Source organism: Gnatocerus cornutus, chromosome 7, assembly GCF_029298725.1.
Source record: "Gnatocerus cornutus isolate USDA-ARS CGAHR chromosome 7, icGnaCorn1.1, whole genome shotgun sequence".
NCBI lineage: Eukaryota > Metazoa > Arthropoda > Insecta > Coleoptera > Tenebrionidae > Gnatocerus > Gnatocerus cornutus.
This window is the reverse complement of record NC_142239.1, coordinates 10,289,142-10,312,328: the sequence shown is the minus strand read 5'-3', so window position 1 is coordinate 10,312,328 and position 23,187 is coordinate 10,289,142. Positions and strand designations below refer to the sequence as shown.

Here is a 23,187-nt window from a genome sequence, read left to right as displayed (position 1 = left end):
ATTAGGTAGTCTTAATACACAGCAAATTTTTTGTCAAAATAGAAAATGTCAAATTCTGACGGATAATGTTGCCAGTCTTGTCAACTCAAAATTTCCAAAGCTAATTTGTCAAAATTCCAACTTCAAATATAAATCAGAGATCAGTCCACTGTCTTATTAAAAACTCCTTCAGATGCTTTACGTTTCCGGCTTTTTACGATATTTCCCAATTTTTTCACAAAAAAAATGACAATTTGCAATTTATTATTATCCTGGCGCCTCCACCATTTTTTAGTACATTTTATTTTATATTTTCTTTATTTTTTTGGTATAATTTGAATTAAATTTTTGTCACATTTTAAAGAAAAGAATTCCTGCATTTTTTTGTAATCTGTCATATTTGTCAAATTGTCACCAAATGGTAGAAGCATTATTTAGTAATTGCTAAAAAACTTGTCATTTGCTTGTAGAACTATCTATTATATCTAATATTTTCTCGGAGTCAATAAATATTATGTAAAACAGCTTCGAAAATCTTAGTTAATGAATTAAATTTTTAGATTTCCCTAGATTTGTTCGATAATTGAAAAAAATCTTTTTTTTCCTCCAATACTTCAAAATTTCCTAGATTCGGGGAAAAACCCTAGACCTGGCAACACTGGTATGTATTAAAGTTAGCGGTACATTTTCTACCAACAATATCCTCAACAACGCTTTACTGTTTGATGTTGAAACAACGAGACTTTATTAGCTTGCTGCACGACTCTCTGGTAAAAAAGCTTCCGGTGGGTCCGCACGAGAGTCTATTATCGTATACAAGTGACTTATAAAGCATTTAAGTCACGCAAGGAATGTCTAAACACGAGCACACGAAGATGACGTTGGTTATATTATGACACCAACTCGTTTTAAATAACGCGGTAAAAAAACATTCAAATTTTTTACGAGGGGGATATGCGCACCAACCTGCATCAACAAAATCCCCTAGTATTCAACAATTTTTAAACGCGATTAAAACTAAAACCGTGCAAGCAACTGATGGAGTGGATTTTCCTCGCTTTTATTACATTTTCTTCTTTTTGTTTACACGAAACCATAAAATTCTGGAGTCCAATATTTTTTTTTCCAAGGTACTAATGTGAAAGGTGAAGGCGGCGGCCACATTCAAAAATGACATTTGGTGTTGGTGGCGTGTTTTTTGTGAACTGAAAATGTGACTTTGTGCTAAGGAAATGAAAATCAGGCTTCGGAAGTGGCCAAAACTGGAGTTGGTAAGTCTTCTTTTCGTATATAATTCGCTGCGATTTTGAAATCCGTTTTTGAACATTGTATAAGACTTGGCCAGTCGATAGATCTTGAGCTTCTCTAAACGTAGTATTATTGAATTATACATCGATCGAAAGAGAAGCTCAAGATCTATCGACCAGCCAAAACGCTATTTCGGGGTGAAAACTGCGTTCAGTTTTCACCCCGAAATAGCGTTTTGAAAATGACCCTTAAATCATGCTCTGAAAATCTAATTCGCTCGATATCTCAGTTATTTGTTACGGAAAATCAAGCTAGATGGGCTCATTTTACGCAGAATTTTGCGCTGAATCCAAAAATACCCTTATTTTTCTTGTTGGTAAATAAATAACCAAGTTAGAGGCGTTTGAAAATTCCCGTAGTCGCCGAGGGCCAAAATTTTAATTGCCCGAAAACGATTTTTCCAGATTTCTCCGGAATTATGGCAAAAATGATTAAACTCTTTCCAGAATGGTTTTTTGTGCAATTTTTCACTTTAGAAATCAGTCTTAGATAGTTCGAATTCAAAATTTTCATTTTTTCATTGTAGACGTTAGAATTGCCGGCACTTCACTAAATTATCGTAATGTACCGTTATTGAGATCCTAGCCACTACCAATTTAAAATAACGCATGCGTGTTGACAACAACGCACTGTCAAATTAACGATCCCGCGAATTGTATCCCGCTTTTTCCTAAATACAATAATTTTCACGTTTTTTGTTGTTTTTGTTACGTGATTTGAATGTTTGGCTGTAATAATTAAAGAAATATTGGGTTTGTAATATTTTATTCAATGATACGATGATCTTCGGTAGCTATAAGTGGAAATTCATTAGGTAGTAAGGAATTAAACAATGTAAGTATTCACATAAGAAACTTATTGGATCGTTTATTTAAACTGATGATTAAAAATTTGAACTCATTATCCTTTGTTGTGCATTCTTTTACGGAATCTCAGACCTGTTTAGACTTGTGTGATTTAAAAACATAACCTAAAATTAGCGGGCTCTGATACCAAAACATCCTAATTGTTATCAAAAATGTTATCACATTTAGATAACCAAGCAAGGATTCCCCTAATTTTACCTTTGTATCACACATTCCACTGAATTCTACAAGTTGTCACTTGATTTTTGTGTCTGTCTTAGATGTCCCGGAAACGGAAAACCCTTTCACAACTATCCATAACAAATGATCTCTCGCTTGCTTCGAAGAAACAGCGTCCCGATGAAATCCAGGTAAGGCCACAATTATCCCCATTTAAAGCTATATGTCGTTTTTCCAGAAACGTGCAGGCACTATCAATCGGATGATCCTTAAAAATTTCATGTGTCACTCCCATCTTGAGGTTGATTTGAGCGAAAACAACATTGATATTATAATAGGACGCAATGGTAGTGGAAAGAGCGCGATTTTAACGGCGCTAGTGGTGGGATTGGGGGGCAAAGCGTCACTAACAAATCGAGGAAAAAGCATCAAAGGTTTTGTTAAAGCAGGAAAGAACTCAGGAAGTGTTGAGATTGAACTCTACAATGGGGGCCCTATGGCGTACCGACCCAAAGTCTACGGAGAGAAAATCACCATCGTGAGGAATTTCACAGCGTCGGGGGGCAGCACCTACAAAGTCAAAAGCGAAAGCGGTGAGAAAACAACCCCCTTGTGTCTTTTACTTGATTGTTTTTCTTACAGGTGAGGTGATTGCTAAACAGGTTAAAGAGATCCAGAATATCACCACAAGTCTCAACATACAAGTGGAGAATCCCGTCTGTATATTAAACCAAGACACTTCTAGGAATTTCCTGAGCAGCAATGACCCCAAACACAAATTTACGCTCTTTATGAGGGCCACCAGATTGGAGAGTTTGTCTGAAGAATATAAAACTATTGATCACAACAAGAGAGAGGCGGTGCGCATCTTTGAAAATAGACAATCGAATTTTCAAAAGTTGCACAGCGACCTGCAAGAGATTAAAACGAAAATTGATAACCAAAGATCGGTGGTTTCTCTCCGCGATAAAATAAAAACGATGCAAGAAGAACTGCTTTGGGCCAAAGTGAGGGACGCTGAAGAAGATGCCAAGAAAGTTCAACAATCTGTGGAGACGTGGGAGCGGAAACACGAAGCTCTCCTGGCGGAACGTGCCGATAAAGAAGAGAGAATTAAAAACATGGCGGACAAAATAAAGTAAAAGGAAATATTGTGGAAACTTTCAATTGAGAATGTTTTTTAGGGGTTTACAGCAACAACTGAAGGAGCTCGAGGACACGATTAAGGTTCAGTCGCGGCCCCAACACGACGTCAAAAACACCGTAAACTCCCTGAAGGTGAAGTTGGAAGAGAAGAAACGAGAGAGGCAGTTTGTTGCTAGTTCCATCGAGTCAAAAACGAAGGATGTCGACTATTTGAAGGGCGAAATTAAAAACGTGAACGAAAAGTAAATATCCACTCGTTTGTTTCTGATTTTATTTGGACTCATTGCAGCATGACTCGCATCGAACAAGAGAAAATGCAACGACTCCGAGATTTAAACACGAAAAATGAAAAAATCAAAGCGGCGGAAGACCATCTTCAGACGTGCAGAAACGATTTGTACCAACTCAGCAGCGACTTGGCGCGTCGCGAAGATGAGAAACAGACTTTGCGGCAGGACATCACCAAGTTGGAGCAACAAATTCGTAGGTTGCGTTGGTCTTCACGTTACTCTCTAACAGTTGTTTTTAGAACAAGCAAGAAGTAGTTTGAACGCTCTCAGGAAAGAAACTGGCAACTCGTTGTTGTTGTACGGTGACAAAACACTCACTATTAAACAGTTGATTGAGCAGAACAAACACAAGTTTAAACATGTTCCTAGAGGACCGTTGGGTTCGTATATTAAGTTGAAGGATAAGAAGTGGGCGATTGCTGTGGAGAGTTACCTCACTTCTAGTCTTCTTAAGTCGTTTACCGTGGATAACAAAGAGGATAATGTCGTGTTGAACAGGATTTTTAGTCAAGCGTGTCCTGGACAGAAGCCAACAGTCCTCATCTCTAAGTTTTTCTTTCAGGTAAAAGTCACGCGGGGGAAACTTTGATTGTATTTTGAAATTTTAGAAACACAACGTCCAGCCAAACCTCGTGGAAGCTCCAAAGGACTGCATCAGTCTTTACAACAGTATAGAAGTCGAGGACCCTGTTGTTTCCAATTGTTTGGTAGACCAAGCGGCGACGGAAGGAATTTTACTCATTCCAAGCAACGACAGAGCTATGCAGTTACTTTCAAATGTCGCAACAGTGCCTCAGAATTGTCGACAAGGCATTACAATGCAAGGAGACAAATACTTTCCCGATCCAAGTTACAAAACTTACGCTTCAACTTACCATCGCGCTCAGTTTCTTCAAGTTGACACCAAAGAACACATTACGTAAGTTGGCTGTGGTTGACAACAATCGCTGATTTTGTTTCGTAGGCAACTAGAACAAAACATTCAAGAACTGGAGCATAAAAAACAAAGCTACCAAAACCAGTATCGTGCCATTTGTACAGATGTTCGTGAGCAAGAAACGAAGAAAACTCAACTGGAGGAGAAGATTAGGAAACTAAACATGGCGAGGACCGAAATTCGAAGAGAATTGGAGCAGCTTAAGGCAATGCCGGACCCAGAGACCGCTAATGTCGAGCAATTGGTAGGACAAACCAGATAAGAGACTCGTTTTAACTGTTTAAATTACAGGAAACTGAATTAATGGAGATTCAAAGCACTCTTCAGGAATCGCATGCTCAACTGGCTCAAGTTGATGAGGCGATTAAAGAAATTCGAGGTGAAATTCAAAAGAATGAGGAAAAACTCAGGAGTTTAAAGGATGCTAATTCCAGTTTGGAGGACAGGATGCAATTACTTGATGTAACTTAAGTTCAATGTTTCTTAATTTCATGTTGTACTAACTTGGCGTTGCAGAGACAAATTAGAGAAGAAACCACGAGCCAGAAAGAAATCCGAGCAAGTGACGAATTTGACAGAAAGAGGTTGCGCGACTTTGAGGAGAGGCTGGCGGAAGCGCGCAGAGAGTTGAAAAAAAGAGAGGCTCTTTCGAGGCAGTTTACAGAGCAGGCCGAGAGTTTGGGGGAGCGACAAGAAACGGACAGGTAAAAATTAACAACAGAGCGAAATTGTTGAAATGTCTTTCTTTTCTTTTGCAGGAAACAAGTCGACATTGTTGCGGAAATCAACCAACTCGAAATAAGCGTGCGGCGAATTGAAATCGCCACAGAAGACTCCGACGAACTTCTTAAAAAATACAATGTCTTGAGTGAGAAGTTGAAGAAGCTTTCTTCTCTTCTCTCAAGCCTTCAAGAAGACGTGCTGGAGCTCACGACTGCTGTTGGTCACAGAGGCAAGGTTTATAAACTCACCGAAAGATATTTCGTCACGTTTATTCAACATTCGTTTAAGAAGATCATGCATGTTCGCCAGTTTCAGGTGAGTTGATGAGTTGACAGTACAATGATAATTTGTTTTGATGTTCTTGTAGGGATCTATTGAGATTAATATGCAAGAGAAGAAGTTGGAACTGATTGTGATACCTCATCATGGCTCTCAGGGGATAACTACAACTTCAAATTTATCAGGGGGTGAGCGCTCGTTTTCTACAGTCGCATTTCTTTATTCCCTGTGGCAATGCATGGAGTTTCCGTTTTATTTTCTTGACGAATTTGATGTCTACATGGTTGGTAAGTCAAAAGTGAAGGATAATGTGCTAATTTCTGGGTTTTAGGACAAATTAAACCGTTCCAAAGTTATTGAGATTTTATTGCACCATGCAGAAACTCATCCAGAGCTACAATTTGTGTTTTTAACTCCTCAGGATATTTCATTTATCAAGAAGAATGTTACGATCTTGAGGTACTTTTGCATACATCTATCAAACTATAATAATTAACACAATCATTACAGGTTACAGGATCCTGAAAGGAATCGCCTTTAATTAATTTTCTTCTTATTCTTTTGTTCATTCGTCTTCGTTAAATATATTTTTCTATATAAATAAAATGAAATCAACAGTTTACGAATTTTTTTTTAAATGACCAGACAAGAAATTTTGTTTTGGAAAATTCGAGGCGAGTTTCTCGTGGCAAGTGAAACATTTTTACAGAAAATACAAATTTCAAACTAAAAATTTAGCCCTCTGGTGGCAAACACTATAAGCCAATTAGTTTGGCATTATTTCGCAAGGTGGCGTTTACTCGACAAAATTAAGGTGAAAAACTTGGCTAATCGAGTTAGCCAAGTTTCAAACCATAAATTTAGCCCTCTGGTGGCAAACACTATGAACTAATTAGTTCGGCATTGTTCCGCATGAGGGCGCTTACTCGACAAAATAAAGGTGAAAAACTTGGCTAATCGAGTAGCCAAGTTTCAAACCATAAATTTAGCCCTCTGGTGGCAAACACTATAAACTAATTAGTTTGGCATTGTTCCGCATGAGGGCGCTTACTCGACAAAATAAAGGTGAAAAACTTGGCTAATCGAGTTAGCCAAGTTTCAAACCATAAATTTAGCCCTCCGGTGGCAAACATTATGAACTAATTAGTTCGGCATTATTCCGCAAGGGGGCGCTTACTCGACAAAATTATGGTGAAAAACTTGGCTAATCAAATTAGGCAAGTTACAAACCACAAAGTTTACAGCAAAAATTAAACATTACATTAGCGTTATTACACAAAATTAGCCAAAATATTTCCAAATAAATCATGTCAGTACCAAAAAAAAGTGAATTTTCGGAATTAAGAAAAAAAATTTCAACGAGTTTCAGTTAGTTTATTGCATGCCATTGTAACATAATTGAATGAGCAAATAAACAGTGAAACAATTTTTAAAACTGACAATGTTAATCAAACAGTTATGAGAAAAACTTAGCTTGTGTTTTCTCAAAAGGTTCTTCAAATTCCACTAAGTAGATAGAACATTTCAATCCTTTCAGGCAGTGGTACCAGTTGTTCTTTGAAAAACGCTTAAAAGCGATCATCTGCAAAGAGATAAATAAATTTAAGATTGAGTTTTCCAGATGAGTACTACTCACTCTTCAAGTTGTTCAATCACCTTCTGCATCATTTAATATCCCCAATGGTCTCACACCATAATAAACTTCTCCTTTGCGCTCGTCTCAAAAGAAAGGCACTTCCAGATTTGTCGCCTTATGTACCAACCAACGTCGAGATTCCTTTCCATTTCCAAGAAATTCACAACGCAGACCACCCATTTCCAACATATTGCCCTCTGAAATCAAAAGAGAATTGTTAAAGTTCAACAAAACTACCAACGTGTAAAATTTGACAAGTAGGCACAACTGCTGTAGACACATAAACACATTTTTTGCTCAACCAATCAGATTCAAGTATTTTCGGTCCATCTTAAGTTCAGTGGAAATTGAAACAAGATTGACAGAAATTCAAATTTTACTTTTTAGCATAAACTAATCTCTCTTACTTTTCAACAAACAAAAATTGACTGAATCTGTTTCATCCAACTTTACATATTTAATTTAAGTTGATAAAACATACCATTAAATTTACTTCAAAACAGTCTCTTGAAAAGGAAACAAATGATGTCTGTTGCAGCTGGAAGCTTTAGGTAATTTCTTTGCTTTTCCAGAAACTTTCAGTCATTTGTCTCTTTATGTCCCAATATTCACTCTTCCACCACAAACATAACCTAAAATTAATCAACTGTGTGAAAAATAAGATGCAAACAAGTTTCAATTTACCAGTTCCAATCTGTGAACTACATGACTTTCCATTTGAACAGCAGAGATTACAACTGCTCATCCATGGAGTTGACTCTTAGCAAATTCTCTCCATCTTTAAATCACGATTTCTCACAATAAATTGAAGACTGCTTTTTCAAGTTCTTCAAAACTGTGCATCTTGTTGAACTTGTAGCTACACAGTGGACTTCCACAGTTCCAATGAAAGCAACCTGAAACTGTACAAAGTACTGAAAAGCTGTGTTGAATATTATCAAACCTACCAGTATTTTTCAAATTCTAAAACTTCGACGTCCAACAAAATTCGAAAATGTCAAATGTCAAACTGTGACCTGGAAACAGCCAATCGAAAGCAAGTTTTTTTGACCAATTTCAAATGTAGTGGAATCTGAACAAATGGGAGGGAAATTCAAATTGAGTATAGATGTGCTGTAACCCTAAAATGAAATCTTAGAAAGTTGGAAAGTTTCTAATAAAAAATTACCGTATTTAAAAATAAACGACGATCTCCGAGAAACCTTTTTGCTCTGGAGCTCTTGACCACCAAGAATACTCTTCCACTTCATCAATTAACAACTTCAGTGTGCTTCATCATTTGGAGAGACCCAATTTCCATGGAATTGTTGAAAAAAGAAGTTCTCAGAGTCGTTTCCCACATATGCTGTCTGAAAAATAAAACATGTTAAGATGTTGTTTGTAAACAGTGTAATTATAAAAAGACGAAAATTTCCAAAAAAGCGAAGTTAGTCCCAAAACAACCAACTTTACAGTTGAAACAAAAAAACTGTGCAATTACTCAAACAAATGAAATCTTTGTACCTCTACATATCCAAATTGAAATGGAACACACTTTAACGCACTTTAACAGCATCTTTTATGCTAAAAACTCTCAAAGAAGTGTTTACAAAACTCGTCGCCATTTTGTTCACAGTGGCCACTATGTGAATTAAAAATCCTGACTACAGATTTCTGCATTACCATTTCAGTTCAGACTTTCGGGTCTAGATGGCGACACCAACTAAAAATGGAGGGAAATTTAAATTTGAGTGTTCATTGTAAACAATAAAGAAATTACGACTAGAAAAATGAATTTTTTGAACATAAACAAAAGGTGTTTTCTTTAATTAAAGACTACTTGAATTTACACTGTACATAAATGTTAAATTACAATTATTATAGTTTATACATGAGGTAAAGCAACTTTGGTGTGATCAGCTTCCTTTGCGTTCATCTTTCTTCCTGTAGTCGCTGCAATTATGGTAAAACCTCCGTTCCCCATTAATACTGTATTCAAAAACCTGCCCCCCACAATAAAAGCAGGAGGCACAAGCCCTATGCTGCACCATATCTCCACTAAAATGTGTCTTCAAACCTCTTACAGTGGGGGCAAAAAACATCCGACACTCTTCACAGTAGTAATAATGCTCTCTTTCGTACTGCCTAATAGTTTCAGGGTTTTGGGGCTCCATGAAGCGCGGATGAACGGCATCGAGTTCCGTAAACGCTTCATTCTTGAGAAATTCTTCGGTTACTTCTTTGTCCCCCATATAAGTGCGCTCACATCTATTTGCAGCTGTTTATCACGACACGAAATCAAAACAAGTAAATTCCACAGGTGCGCGTTTTGTTTTGAGGTTAGCTAACTGTCAACGTTGACAGATAACTAGTTAAAACCACGTTAAAACTGAAATGAAACGGCAGCGTGGTACCTCGTCACGCTTTTAAGGATTTCAGCTGTGTGAAAGCTCCCTGTCTTTGTCAACAAAACTCTGTTGTTAATAAGATGGTAAAAACTGTCGCCAAAACAAGAAGTATAAAAAGTGTCGTCTTCTGCTATTCTTGTGGTCAAGTCGTTTGTTATTACAATCTAAAAGCACTTTGTTAGAGTCGTACAAGCAGAAGGACAATCATACAGAAAGGGGGCGCGTCTTGGTCAAATTCCTCAGTTTCTGGAAGAGGGTGCAGGCAAGGCTACTTCTTTCAAGGGGCGCTTTCTGCTTCAAAGGCCACGTTATACTGTCTATTATCACCATTTCAACACGTAGAAACGTCTCCAGAAACTCAACACTTGCCAGCAGCTCAGTGAAGTCTGTAACTTTGATACAAAACGTGTCTTCCAATTGTTTCTGGGTACAAATCTCTAAAATCAAGACGTCACAACAGATTCAACCCCCTAATAGTCACCTCTTAGCCTGTCACGATTTAAATTCCGATTCGTGTGGATAAAAACGACCCCCTTCATCCCGGCGACTAAATTTAAACAAATTTGAGTCTTTCCAGACCCTGGGAGTCCACACAGCTCTGTTATACAACCAGGGACTATCACAGCTCTGAGAATTTGATTAAGTTTTGGAATTGGGCTTCGAAACTGCGATTCTTCGTCGTTTAGTAACTCTAGGGCAGTTTTCGGTTTCGGGGGCTGCAGGACCGAGGACCAACTTGAGAAATTCGTTGTGGAGTTGATGGTTTCTTCGTTTTCTTTCACGTCTTCGCAGTGATGAAACCCGGAGTTTTTTAATTTGTTTATTATGTCCATGGGAACGTTCAGGGAGGCTATCGGTTGGTTCATTTTTAAAATTCGCGAGCACGTTTTGAGGTTAGGTTGATTGTCAAAAGTTTCCCGCCAAAATTCCGTCCTATCCCGGAGTTAGAGGGTGGGGGGGAAGTTCGCCCGGACTTTTCGTAATAGCAAAACTGCTTTTATGATTCGTCAATAAAACAACTTTATTACTTTTATTGCGTCTTCTAAAACAAAATAATTGAATATTTTTTGCGCACACCGCCCACTAAACGCTTTGTATAATTTGAGAATTTCCTAGTAGAGAACATCATCCATGGCCGAATCCAGATAAAAATCCGTCTCTTTTCCGCTGACCAACTCCGGTAATTCATGGATAACTGGCGGCTCTTCACAAGCTCCCAACTTCACAATGGTTAACGATTTCTGTTCTTCACGCGGCCTTGACTTCAGATAACAAAGAAATTCGCATTTATTTCCGTACGATTTTCCATTCGAAGCACATACTGGAGCGTAAATTCTTGTACAAATGCACGGCGACTTTTTCGGGATCGGTTCACTTTCTGCATAGTTTATTAAAACGACGAGAAGCAAGAATGCTGCTAGTTTCATTTTTATCTCTCCTCTCGCTATTGTTAACTTTAACAATACAACGTTTTTTTGGTATGGAGACTGGTTTTTCTGTTGCACTGCTTGTTACACTTCTGACTAGACAATATTGTGGAGATCGTGAGGCTATATATAGAAAAGTAGATGCGAAGTGTGCATGGAGGAGCTATATTTGTTTGTATGAGTTACGAGTATTTATTTTTCACTCTGTTTGCTTTGGATGATTTAGTAACACAGGTAGCAATGAAAAGATAAGTAGTTTCTTTTTGTCGCTGCGACCACAATAAGTTACAATTAATTTTGTTTATTAAGCGACGCGATTACGCATTTTCCCGGTGCATTCAAGTCAATTTTTATCCCTAAGCACCACTCATTTATTTATAGCAACTTAAACGTACCAAATTCATGATTTAAATGCGGAATTGAATTTTAAAATGAGTAAAACAACATCATAGATCATTTAATGAGAATTTAAGTTTTGTCGTTAACATATAACCACTATTTTATTTATTATTATTGATTCGAAAAACATTACAGTTTGCTCGGGGTAAATTTATTCTCGAATCAGTACAAAGGTAAATCAATTGGATATTATATACATTTGTCTGCAATTCAGATGGAAAAATCCATGCAAATACTTATTTATTTGAATAAATACCAATTGATTGATTGTAATTTTTTTCACATTACTACCTAATCAAACCCCTTTCATAAAAAAGAATTTCCAAAGTAGAATTGCCTCCTGATTTTAAATCCGAAAACTGTTTTGCTTCATCAGGTCAGGACTCAGAGAAATTGGTAAAATAAGTTTGTTTTTGAGCACACCGCCGTGACTTTCGCTAATTTCCAATATTATGAAACTCTACAGGAATTTCCTAGGCAACGAGAGTGTAACGTTCACCTGACCAATGGATAAATGGATGTGTCCATAGTTACCGATTTTCAAAATCTGTTCAGCTTCGGGATTGGCTACCGTTTTTTCGTTTTATTTCGAATATTTTTGGGCTAAAAAATTTTTATTTCGAAATTTTGGTTTGGAATTGTAAGCCTTTTATTTTCTGAGTCACCCTGTATAATATATCATTGGAAAAGTAATTGAATAAGCTTCCCAACGATCTATTGCAGTCGCCGAGAAAGTCAAGATATTCGAGAAAAACTGAGGAAAATTTGGAAAACTGCACTCTTTGCAGTTTTCAGTGGTTTTAGCTAAAATTAGTTTTCTCTAGTCGCAAGTTCGTTTTCAGAAAATAAAAAACGTTTTATCTCTATCACTGTTTGGGAATGAAAAAGTTACGCGGAAGTTCCAGCATTGGTACTTGTTTTTTGTTATTATGTCACCAACAACCAATGAATTGGTTCATTAGCTTAGAAATGTATCCAATAAACGACAGTTTGGGATATCTGGCCAATAAATGAAAAGTCACGGTCGAGTTGGGTGTTTCGGTGCGTTTTTTTGTTATTAAACAGTCTTGATAACAATAATGCAGCCAATAAAAAATTATTCCTAGTTGGGTTTTACACAGATGTCTCCATTTTGTTATGGATGAGCGGATTTTTAAAATTCTCTAAAATTGATGTATTTTGCTCTCGAAGTTTGTAATTTGGCACGATTAATAAAAGTAGTCAACACATTAAAACAAAATCTGTATTGCAGCAGTGGAAAGTCATTTCTAAAGTAGACTTGCCTTCTGATTCTAAATCCAAAGCCCGTTTTGCTCCATCAGGTCAGGACTCAGAGATATTCGCAAAATAATTTTCTTTATGCAGGGTCCGACAACACTTGTGTCCACCCCCAAAAATTGCCTTTAATTTTTCAGATAAAATTTTGAAAATTTGCATACGCTCATAGTTGACAGAGCTCTAGAAGCTGACGTTAAAATTTGATTTTTATCACCGATAGTTTTTATCGTCGCGACGCCTTAAAAATGTAATTTTTGGCTAATTGTGAGGGTTTGTGAAATCAACCACTAATTTAATTTTTTCTATTATAAATGTGTTAAAAATATCTCCGTTGCCATTTTAGATTCAATGCAAATTGTTTTCAAAATTTGAGGAAAAAATGCTGTTTTATCAAGTTAGTTTCCAATTTCATTATGTCAAAATTGTTTTATTTTTAATTAACATTAAAGGCGATTTTGGGGATGGACACAAGTTTGATTTTCTTAGTTTTACTTAACAAAATCAAGAAACTCTACAATACATAATTAGAAAGGTAATTAAATAAGTTTCTCAACTAACTATAAATCGGCAAGAAAATTAGTCGCTACCAAAAAATTTAAGAGAAACAGACGGTTTTTTTTTTAAACATTTTGACACTTTTTGCTAAGAATTGGTACTTTAATTTTTTATTGTGATACGTCATTGTAAAGCTTGAGATCTCTGCTTTCTAATGGGGTGACAACCAAATTATTAGTATCTCTTGCCACTTGTATAAAAATATACTTATACAGGCTGTCCGGAAAGTCGCGCACCACCGTAAAACTGTATCATCGGACAATGCCATAGATCACCGGAAAAATGTTAAAAAAAATCCATGTCTTCAATTTTTCGAGATATGAGGGATTGAAGAGTAAAAGTTTAATGCCAAAATTAACGATTTCTGCGTAATAATTTTAGGTTCAAATGAATTTGTTATCTAAAGTACATTTTGCGCAAAGGCATGGTGCAAAAAAACGGGAAAAATCTTGTAAGAACTGCCTGAAAAATGTTAACAAGATTTTTGAATCAACAATCTCGATCAGTGTGGCATCGTTCACGTGAAACCATAGTTACATTACTCGTTCATGGGCCAACCTAACTAACGCCAACAATACAACAGCAACGTTGCTATAGCTTTAAATACTAGAAATTTAAATTATTGGGGGAACAGTTCAGCAATGTTGCCATTTTCCTAATTTTCTTTTGGTCCTCCTGCGAAAACAGAGAGTCTGGAATTTTTTTTAACATTTTTTTGGTACTCTGGAGGATCACCCAATTACCTCCTTTCAAGGTGGTGCGCCACTTTCCGGACATCCTGTATGTATAAAAAATATTAGTAACTTTGCAGATTTTTAATTCGTACCTAGCGTAATTAATTCATCTTTTCAATCTAAAATAAAGACAAAAGTTGAGACAAGTTCTTGATTCATGATCTTGGACCGATCGAAGCGAACGTTCATCAAACGTCCCGTCCAGATACTTGTTGTCGGAGTTTGATAAACTGTACTTTTTGCATCGCCCCTTAATCTTTTTCCATTGCGCGACTTGTACTTGATAAATATTTACTGAATGTATTGTGTGTCGTGTTTAAACTCGTACAAAGCAACAAAGACAGTAAATTGTTTTAACTCGAAATTGTTTGCCTAACTCAGTTAACTCAGCGACTGCGGGGGATTCCAAGTAAATAAACATAGCGTGCGTTAAGAGGAAAAATTTTCGAGCTCTATTGATTTCTTAGTTTGTTCTTTGTCGATGAGTATTGATGACAATCGTCGATACAAAATCGCTGGGGTTAAACTTGGAGGTTGCGTTATTTCCTCTAGTGGCACTCGAGCGCATGATACATAATGATTAACTACTTCCCCGGAAGGGCTCGGTTAATCATTCTTGACGTTCCGTCGAAAATCCAGATCTCAAATCTATTGGTTGGACGTTTCATCTAATCTACACATTGACCCGGCGCCTCCACCACAAGTGCTGGATGATCAGTGTTTGTTAAAAACATATTACCCAAGTTTCGGCGGGTTTTTATTGCAAGAAAACGGCGGCGGACAGCAACTGATTAACTGTTAGTGTTTGTAACTTACTTATAAAAGTCGAGCTCTAGGGGAGATTTTCGGAATTGGGGGTGAAGTTTATGTTTGAATTTCGGTTCCGGCAAGTTTGCCTAATGTATTATGAACTGTTTTCGGATGAAACCGTATGAAAAACTATTCACTGAATTTTTTTGCAGAAATGAAATAGTTTTTCAAGGGTTTGGTCCAGGCAAAATAGACACAAAAAATTCAAAAACTCGCAATAATTTCCAAATAGCTGATTTTTTGTGTAAACCTTCATTTTATTGTTCTAAACAAATTGTCAATTTTCCCATATATGAATAGGTGTGCTGCTAAAATAGTTACGCGGTGGTAAATGTCAAACGGGTCGATTTCAAGTCACTGCGTTAACGCAAATTTGCAACCGTTGCCAAGGTATGAACAATATGATTGGCGTTGCTATGTTGCAAATGGGATTTGCAGTAACGCAAGTCACACTTAAAATCGCCCCTTATTAGTGCCTTTTTTCAAACTGAGGAAGCATTAAGTGAACTTAACCCACGAAATTTTCCAGCAACTTTTGAAATTAATCTTCTGCAAATTCTTTTCATAGTACTTATTTTCTTCAAGAATTTTTTCTAGTTTTTGAGAGTCTTCAAGAGAACAGGATGGATTTTATGTATATCTTTGTTGAAGTCGTACAATTTAGACTCATTTATCTAAGATTCAGGTGAGATGAACCGCGGCAATTACGACATATTGTCAAAAAATAAAACTTAACTTTTTCAATCAAAATTAAAACTATAAATTTTAGCACCATTTAAACAATTACTTTTCACTAGTTTATTTGAAATAAATCAAAACACAGTTTTAATTGCCTTCGAAACTTCTTTTAGTCTTCATGTCTCAAAATTACCAAATTTGAATGAAATTTTGGCTTTTACTCTCAATAAAAATTTCTAAAAATGCTCCTTCTTGCTCTAAAATTTTGAAATTTAGTAAAGTTAATTAATAAGTGTGTTGCATTAGCGTCTAAAGTAGCAAAGCTACGTAATTTTTTAGAAACTGCTAACTTCTTTAATCTTCCTAAGAGTAAAATTTTCTAAATTAGTTCTTTCTTGTTTTAATATTTTGGCCTTTAGCCCAGTTAATAAACATGTCGAATGTAGTACTTAGTCCAATTTTTATTGTATTGACGTTAAAACTACCAAAGATACGGAATTCAATAAAAAAAAAAATTCGTTTACCATGTCAAAAAAATTCTAAAATTGTTCTTTCTTGCTCTAATATTTTGGCATTTGGCACAATTAATAAACGTGTCGAAAGTAATAACTGCTCCAATTTTGATTGTCTTGGTGTTCAAATTACCAAATTTACGATATTTCATAATAAATGGAAGGAAATTTTGGTTAGTCCTCTTAATAAAAATTTCTAAAAATGCTTCTTCCCTTCTTGCTCTAAAATTCTGAGATTTAGTAAAGTTAATAGGTGTGTTGTAAATTATAGTGTCGACAAAATTTTATTGTTTTAGCGATTAAATTGGCAAAGTTACGTAATTGTTTAGAAAATGCCGACTTTTTTTAATCTTTCTAAGAGTAAAAATTTCGAAATTTGCTCTTTCTTGTTCTAATATTTTGGTATTTGGCACAGTTAATAAACATGTTAAAAGTAGTAAGTAAACCAATTTTTATTGTGTTGGCGTTAAAACTACCAAAGATACGGAATTCAATAGAATAAAGAGGAAATTTTTTTTTTATCTTGTCAAAAAAAAAAATTAAATTGCTCTTTCTTGCTCTAATATTTTGACATTTGGCACAACAATTAAACATGCCAAAAATAGTAACTACCCCAATTTTGATTGTCTTGACGTTAAAATAACCAAAATTACAAAATATTATAGTAAATAGAGGGAAATTTTGTTCCTACGCTCTTAATAAAAGTTTTTAAAATTGTTTTTTTTTGCTCTAATATTTTGGCATTTGGCACTATTAATAAACGTGACAAAAGTAGTAACTACATTAATTTGAATAGTCTTGGCATTAAAACTACCAAAATTACGAAAAAATGGTAAATTGGAATAAAATGTTAAATTCTCATGGGTCTGTGAATTCTAAGAGCAGTTCTTTGGTCTTCAAAATACATTAAGAATTTTACCATCAGTCAACGTTTTCGACACGTGAAACACACTTCTGTCATTTTGATCTTAATATTGTTAAGTTGTCTTAATATTGTTGCCTCTAAAGACGGTGATGGAAACTAAAATGTCTTTTGTTTTGCTTGTTACTAAAATGGCGTCTATCTTTATGGCTTTTGGAGATTTTGGAAAATAATAAATATTATTAGACGATTTGTAAGAGTGTGGATTTCAAAAAAGTCTCGAAAGAATATTTGAGAAATTGCCAGAATTCTTTAAGGCATTTTAACGAGTCAAGAGTAAAATACTTTTTGCGAGCTCCTTAAGAACTCACCAATAAAAAAAAAATATATAAAAATTACGTTTACAAAGGAATTTGAAAAAAATCTGCAGGAAATCTTTAGAAAAAATTTATGACTTTAGTAATTTTAGTGTTATGGCAATGAAATTTACGCAGATTGCTATTTTTGAGGCGTTTATTATCTCTATAAAGTCGCGAAATTATAGAGCGGAAAAAAATGCGGATTTTAGAATTTTTTGTTCAAGCTGAACCAAAATTATCCAACTTTTTTACGAAAATTCCAAACTCTAAAAATTTTAGTGTCATAATTTTTTTTTATTTTTGGCTCTATAATATTGCGATTTGGTGGAATTATTAAACAAATCAAAAGTAGTAATTTGACCAAATTTCGTTACAATAACACAAAAATTGACAAATATAGAACTTTTGTAAAAAATGTTGAATAATTTTGGTTCACCTCGAAAATAAAAAATTCTAAAGTTTGTATTTTTGGCTCTACAATATTGCGATTTGGTGGAATTATTAAACAAATTAAAAGTAGTATTTTGACCAAATTTCATTACTATAACACTTAAATTGACGGAGAATTGACATGTAGAATAATTTTAGCTCAGTTTGAAAATGAAAAATTCTAAAATTTATATTTTTAGCTCTATAATTTAACAATTTAGTGAAGTTATTAAACAATATAAAAGTAGTCATCCGTGACAAGATATTTGCAAAAAATTGTTTTCTTTGACATTTACCACCGCGAAACTTTTTTAGCAGCACACCTATGAATGGGGACTTTGACAATTTGACAAATTTTGACAAAAAATCAGCCTTATGCGAATTATTCCGAACTCTATGTTTGTTTTGCCTGGACTACTTTATTGTCCTTTGAAACGCCCCACAAAAGGAGAAATGCATTGCGGTTCAACGAGATAATCCAATTTAATTTATACGTGGGCGGATCATACAGTTGCATTTATAGATTCGTCCGAGTATAGTGGCAGAATTTTTCGTAATTCACACTACTAAAATAATGTTTCTGGTAATGAATGTACCGGCGCTGTTTGCTATGCAAATTCGGGCTATAATTGTAAATAATGAAACGCGTTTTAGATTTAGATAAAAGAGAACATACCAAAACGAGCGTGTTTGGAATTAAAAATCGCCTCAAATTTCATTTTTAAAAGAACGAACTATGTCAAGTCAAGTGTTTACCTGGCGAAACTTTGCTTGTCCTTTTTGTTGATTTGGTATAAATTAAGTTTATCTCTTGTCGTAAACAGAAAAGTTGAGTCAGTTTCTGATCATTTTAAGTTATAGCGGATAAAAGATAATCTTGCTTTATGTCTTTAATGTCGAACTTCATCACTCGCCTGTAAAATGTAAGCAGGTCGCATTCCGCGTCAGTGAGTTATCGTGGCTGTCAAAAAAGTGGTAGAAAAGTCGTCCATCACCAACTTTACGATTATTAATCGTTTCGCCGAAAATTGCGTCTTGTTGTGCACCAGACATGCGTTTATTGCTATAAAAATGTGGTGACCCGCTTGCAAACTAGGCGAACAAACCGGAAAGCTTTTATCTGTATTGGAAGTGATTGATATCGATCGGTCTAAAAACAGCAGAGGTGTCGTAATAAACATCCGTTGGCGTCAAATTAGACTTACTATCCATTGACTAAGTTTGTGTAAAGCACGAAAACCTTGCCTTCCGGTGCTTTGAACAGGCGGTAAGCCGCAAGTTCTCTACTAGAGCCGATTTAGACAGATTCAGTTTTATCTAACTGATCGGGTATTAACTCCCCTCACTTACATTAACAAGTTTGGGATTAGGAACAACACTTTCGGTCGTAAACGGTGAAGTTCTTTTAACTGGTTTTATAATGCACATACCGCGTCGCGGAGCGACGCCGACGACACGTTAAAATTTTACTCCTTTACTCAAACCCCATTAATTCCATTAAATTTTAGAGCGATAGAAGCTGTTAGTGGCGTAAAGAGTTTGTAGTTAAAGCGGAATTAAGAATCGACGAGTGCTGACGACGACGTCGTTTTCTCCTGGAATTCGTGGAAATTATATAACGCGTGCGAATTTTCCCAAAATCACGATTTTTGTTGGAAGAGTGTTTCTCGTGCTCCAATTATTCCACGAGAGTAAGATCGCGTTCACTTCTCCGAAATGTCTAGAAGGATTCAGATAAGGAGAAGCGATGGTCTTTGGAGGCCCCCGATAAGAGTAACAAGTGTATAATTTGCCAAGTCGAGCTTTTCGTTGGGAATTTCATAAACAAAAATCCACATATTACGGTGGGGACAGTGATTTGATTTGTGAGATAATGTAATAATAGCAAGGGCATTCCTTTGTTAACACGTCGTATCCTGTGGCTAATTGTATTCGACCCTCCACGTATTATTCTTATCCTCAATGCTGATGGCAACTTGTTTTCTGTTCAAACATTGTACTAGCACATCCCTTTATACAGAAGCTATTTTTCTTTTAGACTATCGAACTGATGAACAACGTTTTTCTTTCAATTGGGTAAATAACCAATTTGTCAGGTTGCTCGGAAAACACGCTGTTGACTTTTCAAAACGGTTCTAAAATTGCACGCAAAACATCATTTTTATATTTTCCAATTGTGCAATGAACAAACCCAATCAATTTCGATAACAAGCTGGAATTTTACTCAAACTTATAATCGAGATTTATCACATTTGTTGGAAACTCCAGACGCGACTGGTTCTAGAAATTAAAAATTTTTTATTCCTCAAATTTATTCTCTCTAATTAAAAGCAAGTTTCTCCGGTAACTTTGCGCTTTCATGTTTTAAAACAATAAAACCTACGTATTCTAGCTTGAGCTGTCTCTCTAAAAAATGTAAACGTCTCATAAATTAGATATAAAAAATAAAAGCGCCTGTTATCTCGGTTTGGGTGATCTTAATCGTGATAAAAATGTTTTATATTTACCGTTTTTCAGGCTTTTAGGTTTTGCTGACATGAATTACGATTTTGAAAACAAAGAGCTTCCACGACCTTTGCTAATTGTTTCATTTTGATAACAAAACAGTCACTCTGGGGTAAGAATATGAGGTACAGAATCTGCTTTAGGCTCATCTATGTTTTAACGGAAACTAAATTATTAGTCGTAAAGTTGCAGAAACGTAAATTTAATAATTAATAGCACTATGGCCCCAGGCAGAGTTCGCGATGTTAACTTTACGAAATGTGAATCCTTTGCCAAATACCTGACGTTACGTGAAAGTTTTTAGTTTTTTTCTGTATTCCAAAAGCTAAAACATTGGTAATACCACTAGTTGTCAACTTTTGGATTCCGAATCTGCAGTTTGCTTTGCTCCATCAGGTCCAGATTCAGAAATATTCTTGACAAAATATTTTTTATGTTGTGTTGTACAAAATTAGAAAATTTTTTGTTCGTTTTAAAAATGAAAATTTCTAAAATCCGTCCCTGTTGTTTAAAAAGTTTGAGATTTGACACCGATAGTCAACAAGTAAGAGATAGTAATCTGTCCAAACTTTATCGATCTAGCATCCAAATTATTACCAATATTACAGGTTCAAATGGAAAATATTGGAAATTTTTGGCCACCTCTAAAAATAAAAATTACTAAAACCCGCCCCTGTTGTTAAAAGAATTAAGATTTGGTACAGATAGTCAACAGTCTAAAGATAGAAACCTCTCCAAATTTTATTGACCTAGCATCAAAATTACCAAAATTATAGGTCCGAATGGAAAATGTTGAAAATTTTTGGCTCGTCTTGAAAATGAAAATTACTAAAATCCGTCCCTGTTGATCAAAAAGTTTGAGACTTGGTACAAACAGTCAACAACCTAAAGATAAAAACCTCTTCAAGTTTTATCGACCTAGCATCAAAATTACCAAAACTATAGGTCCGAATGGAAAATGTTGGAAATTTCTAAAATCCGTCCCTGTTATTTAAAAAAATTAAGATTTGGCACAGTTAGTCAACAACATAGAGATAGCAACCTTTCCAAATTTCATTAATTTAGCATCGAAACTACCAAAATTACAGGTCCGAATGGAAAATATTAGAAATTTCTGGCTCGTCTTAAAAATGAAAATTTCTAAAATCCGCCCTTGTTGTCCAAAAAATTTAAAATTTAGTACAGATAGTCAACAGCCTAGAGATTGAAATTCCACCAAATTTTATCGATCTAGCATCAAAATTTCCAAAATTACAGGTGCAAATGGAAAATATTGTAAATTTTTGGAAATAGAAATTTCAAAAATCCGTCCATGTTGTTAAAAAAATTCGAGATTTAGTGCAGATAGTCAACAAGGTAGAAATAGTAACTTCACCAAATTTCGTTGACCTTAGCATCGAAATTACTAAAATTACAGGTCCGAATAAACAATATTGATTGTAAATTTTTTGCTCGTCTTGAAAATTAAAATTTCTAAAATCCGCCCCTGTCGTTCAAAAAAATTAGGATTTGGTACAAATACTCAATAAATTAGAAGTAATTACTCTAATTTTGATTGACCTAGTATTGACATTATTAAAATTACAGGTCCGAATGGAAAATATTGAAAATTTTGCCCTGTCTTGAAAATGAAAATTTCTAAAATCCGTCTCTGTTGTTCAAAAAATTTGAGATTCGATATAGCTATAGTCAACAAGCTAGAGATAGGAAAATTACCAAATTTCATTAACTAAGCTTTGAAATTACCAAAATTACAGGTCCAAATGAATGATACTGGAAATTTTGGGCTCGCCTGAAAATTTCTAAAATCCGTCTCTGTTATTAGAAAAGTTTGAAATTTAGTAAAAATCGTCACCAAATTAAAGATAGAAACCCCTTTAAATTTTATAGATCTAACATCAAAACTACCAAAATTACAGGTACGAATGTAAAATATTGGAAATTTTTGGCTCGTCTTAAAAATAAAAATTTCTAAAATCCGCCTCTGTCGTTTAAAAACTTTGAGATTTCGCACAGATAGTCAGCAACATAGAGTTAGTAGATTCTCTAAGTTTTATTGACCTAGCATCAAAATTACCAAAATTACAGATCCGAATGAAAAATATTGGAAATTATAGGCACGTCAAATTTCTAAAATCCGTCTCTGTTGCTAAAAACTTTTGAGATTTAGCACAAATAGTCACCTAGTTAGAGATATTAATCTCTCTAAATTTTATTGACCTAGCGTCGAAATTACCAAAATTACAGATTCGAATAACAAATATAGAAAATAAAAATTGCTAAAATCCGTCCTTGTTGTTCAAAAAATTTGAGAATTGGTACAAACAGTCAACAAGTTAGACTTAGTAACTTCTTAAAATGTCATTGACCTAGCATCGAAACTGCTAAAATTACAAGCCCGAGTGGAAAATACTGTAAATTTTTGGCCCATCTTATTTTATTTTACCAATATTGCTGAGTCCAGACCTGATGGAGTAAAAAGTGATTTGCATTTAAAAATAACTTTCCATTGTTCCAATACAGATTCAAGACCATCAAATCAAAAACTGAAAAAAAAATTGCGAAATTTCCCCGGCGCATCCACCATTTTTAATCACCCGCCCGTTACTAAATTGCGCTTCCGTTTCCTCATTACACATATTGAGTATTATACCCATGACGCCCCACTTCGGTCAAATTTCATTAACAATATGGCAACGCTCTATACCATACACAAATATGACAGGTACAACAATCGTCCCTCCGAATAATAGGATGAATATGAACTGGCGCGCTCCGCTTCAGTCGATGCGCGAAATAACTCTCTCTGTTTCAGTGTTATGTGCTTAAGAAATCTCAAAACTTGCTGTTTGTTTCCAAAGAGTATTTGTTTTGTAATACTTGCCCGTATTATGTATTTACCGATGAGAATCCGAGCGAAGTTGAAATA

At 35.2% G+C, this 23,187-nt stretch overlaps 2 protein-coding genes and 1 long non-coding RNA gene across 6 annotated transcripts in view; 1 reads left to right on the top strand and 2 right to left on the bottom strand.

Moving 5' to 3' along the window:
* The first annotated feature begins 1,882 nt into the window (after window positions 1-1,882).
* SMC6 (Structural maintenance of chromosomes 6) lies at window positions 1,883-6,307 on the top strand. Its single transcript, XM_088041660.1, has 15 exons — window positions 1,883-2,121; window positions 2,414-2,503; window positions 2,551-2,905; window positions 2,955-3,450; window positions 3,497-3,700; window positions 3,748-3,941; window positions 3,988-4,310; window positions 4,357-4,667; window positions 4,713-4,929; window positions 4,977-5,147; window positions 5,202-5,389; window positions 5,444-5,723; window positions 5,776-5,970; window positions 6,019-6,146; window positions 6,198-6,307. Exons 2-15 carry the CDS (start codon window positions 2,414-2,416, stop codon window positions 6,226-6,228), a joined length of 3,183 nt encoding a protein of 1,060 aa, XP_087897786.1. The 5' UTR covers window positions 1,883-2,121; the 3' UTR covers window positions 6,229-6,307.
* A 733-nt stretch (window positions 6,308-7,040) lies between these two features.
* LOC148170851 (uncharacterized) overlaps window positions 7,041-23,187 on the bottom strand; it is a 128,573-nt gene continuing 112,426 nt past the window's right edge. For 2 of the 4 annotated variants that reach the window (XR_015770418.1, XR_015770419.1), the window contains 6 exons: window positions 8,492-8,672; window positions 8,271-8,444; window positions 8,008-8,225; window positions 7,805-7,955; window positions 7,324-7,520; window positions 7,041-7,269 (listed from right to left, as the gene is read on the bottom strand). This is a non-coding gene — a long non-coding RNA (uncharacterized LOC148170851). Of the gene's footprint in view, window positions 7,270-7,323; window positions 7,521-7,804; window positions 7,956-8,007; window positions 8,226-8,270; window positions 8,445-8,491; window positions 8,673-8,826; window positions 8,963-23,187 lie in introns of those variants that run through there. The other 2 variants (XR_015770417.1, XR_015770420.1) reach the window with 2 other exon arrangements.
* Window positions 9,094-10,821, bottom strand: LOC148170853 (DNA repair protein RAD51 homolog 3-like). The gene is made up of 3 exons (XM_088041043.1): window positions 10,192-10,821; window positions 9,921-10,147; window positions 9,094-9,874 (listed from the first exon to the last, which is right to left on the bottom strand). The coding sequence occupies exons 1-3, from the start codon at window positions 10,574-10,576 to the stop codon at window positions 9,686-9,688; spliced, it is 801 nt and encodes a 266-aa protein (XP_087897169.1). The 5' UTR covers window positions 10,577-10,821; the 3' UTR covers window positions 9,094-9,685.

Bases quoted from the DNA above. Each gene is read 5' to 3' on its own strand.
- SMC6 (XM_088041660.1), top strand. From the start codon at position 2,414: ATGTCCCGGAAACGGAAAACCCTTTCACAACTATCCATAACAAATGAT. The intron at 5,724-5,775 runs GTGAGTTGATGA...ATGTTCTTGTAG, and splicing joins TGCATGTTCGCCAGTTTCAG to GGATCTATTGAGATTAATAT. The intron at 6,147-6,197 runs GTACTTTTGCAT...CAATCATTACAG, and splicing joins AAGAATGTTACGATCTTGAG to GTTACAGGATCCTGAAAGGA.
- LOC148170853 (XM_088041043.1), bottom strand. From the start codon at position 10,576: ATGAACCAACCGATAGCCTCCCTGAACGTTCCCATGGACATAATAAAC. The intron at 10,148-10,191 runs GTGACTATTAGG...TCTTGATTTTAG, and splicing joins AAATCGTGACAGGCTAAGAG to AGATTTGTACCCAGAAACAA. The intron at 9,875-9,920 runs GTATGATTGTCC...AAGTGCTTTTAG, and splicing joins CCAAGACGCGCCCCCTTTCT to ATTGTAATAACAAACGACTT.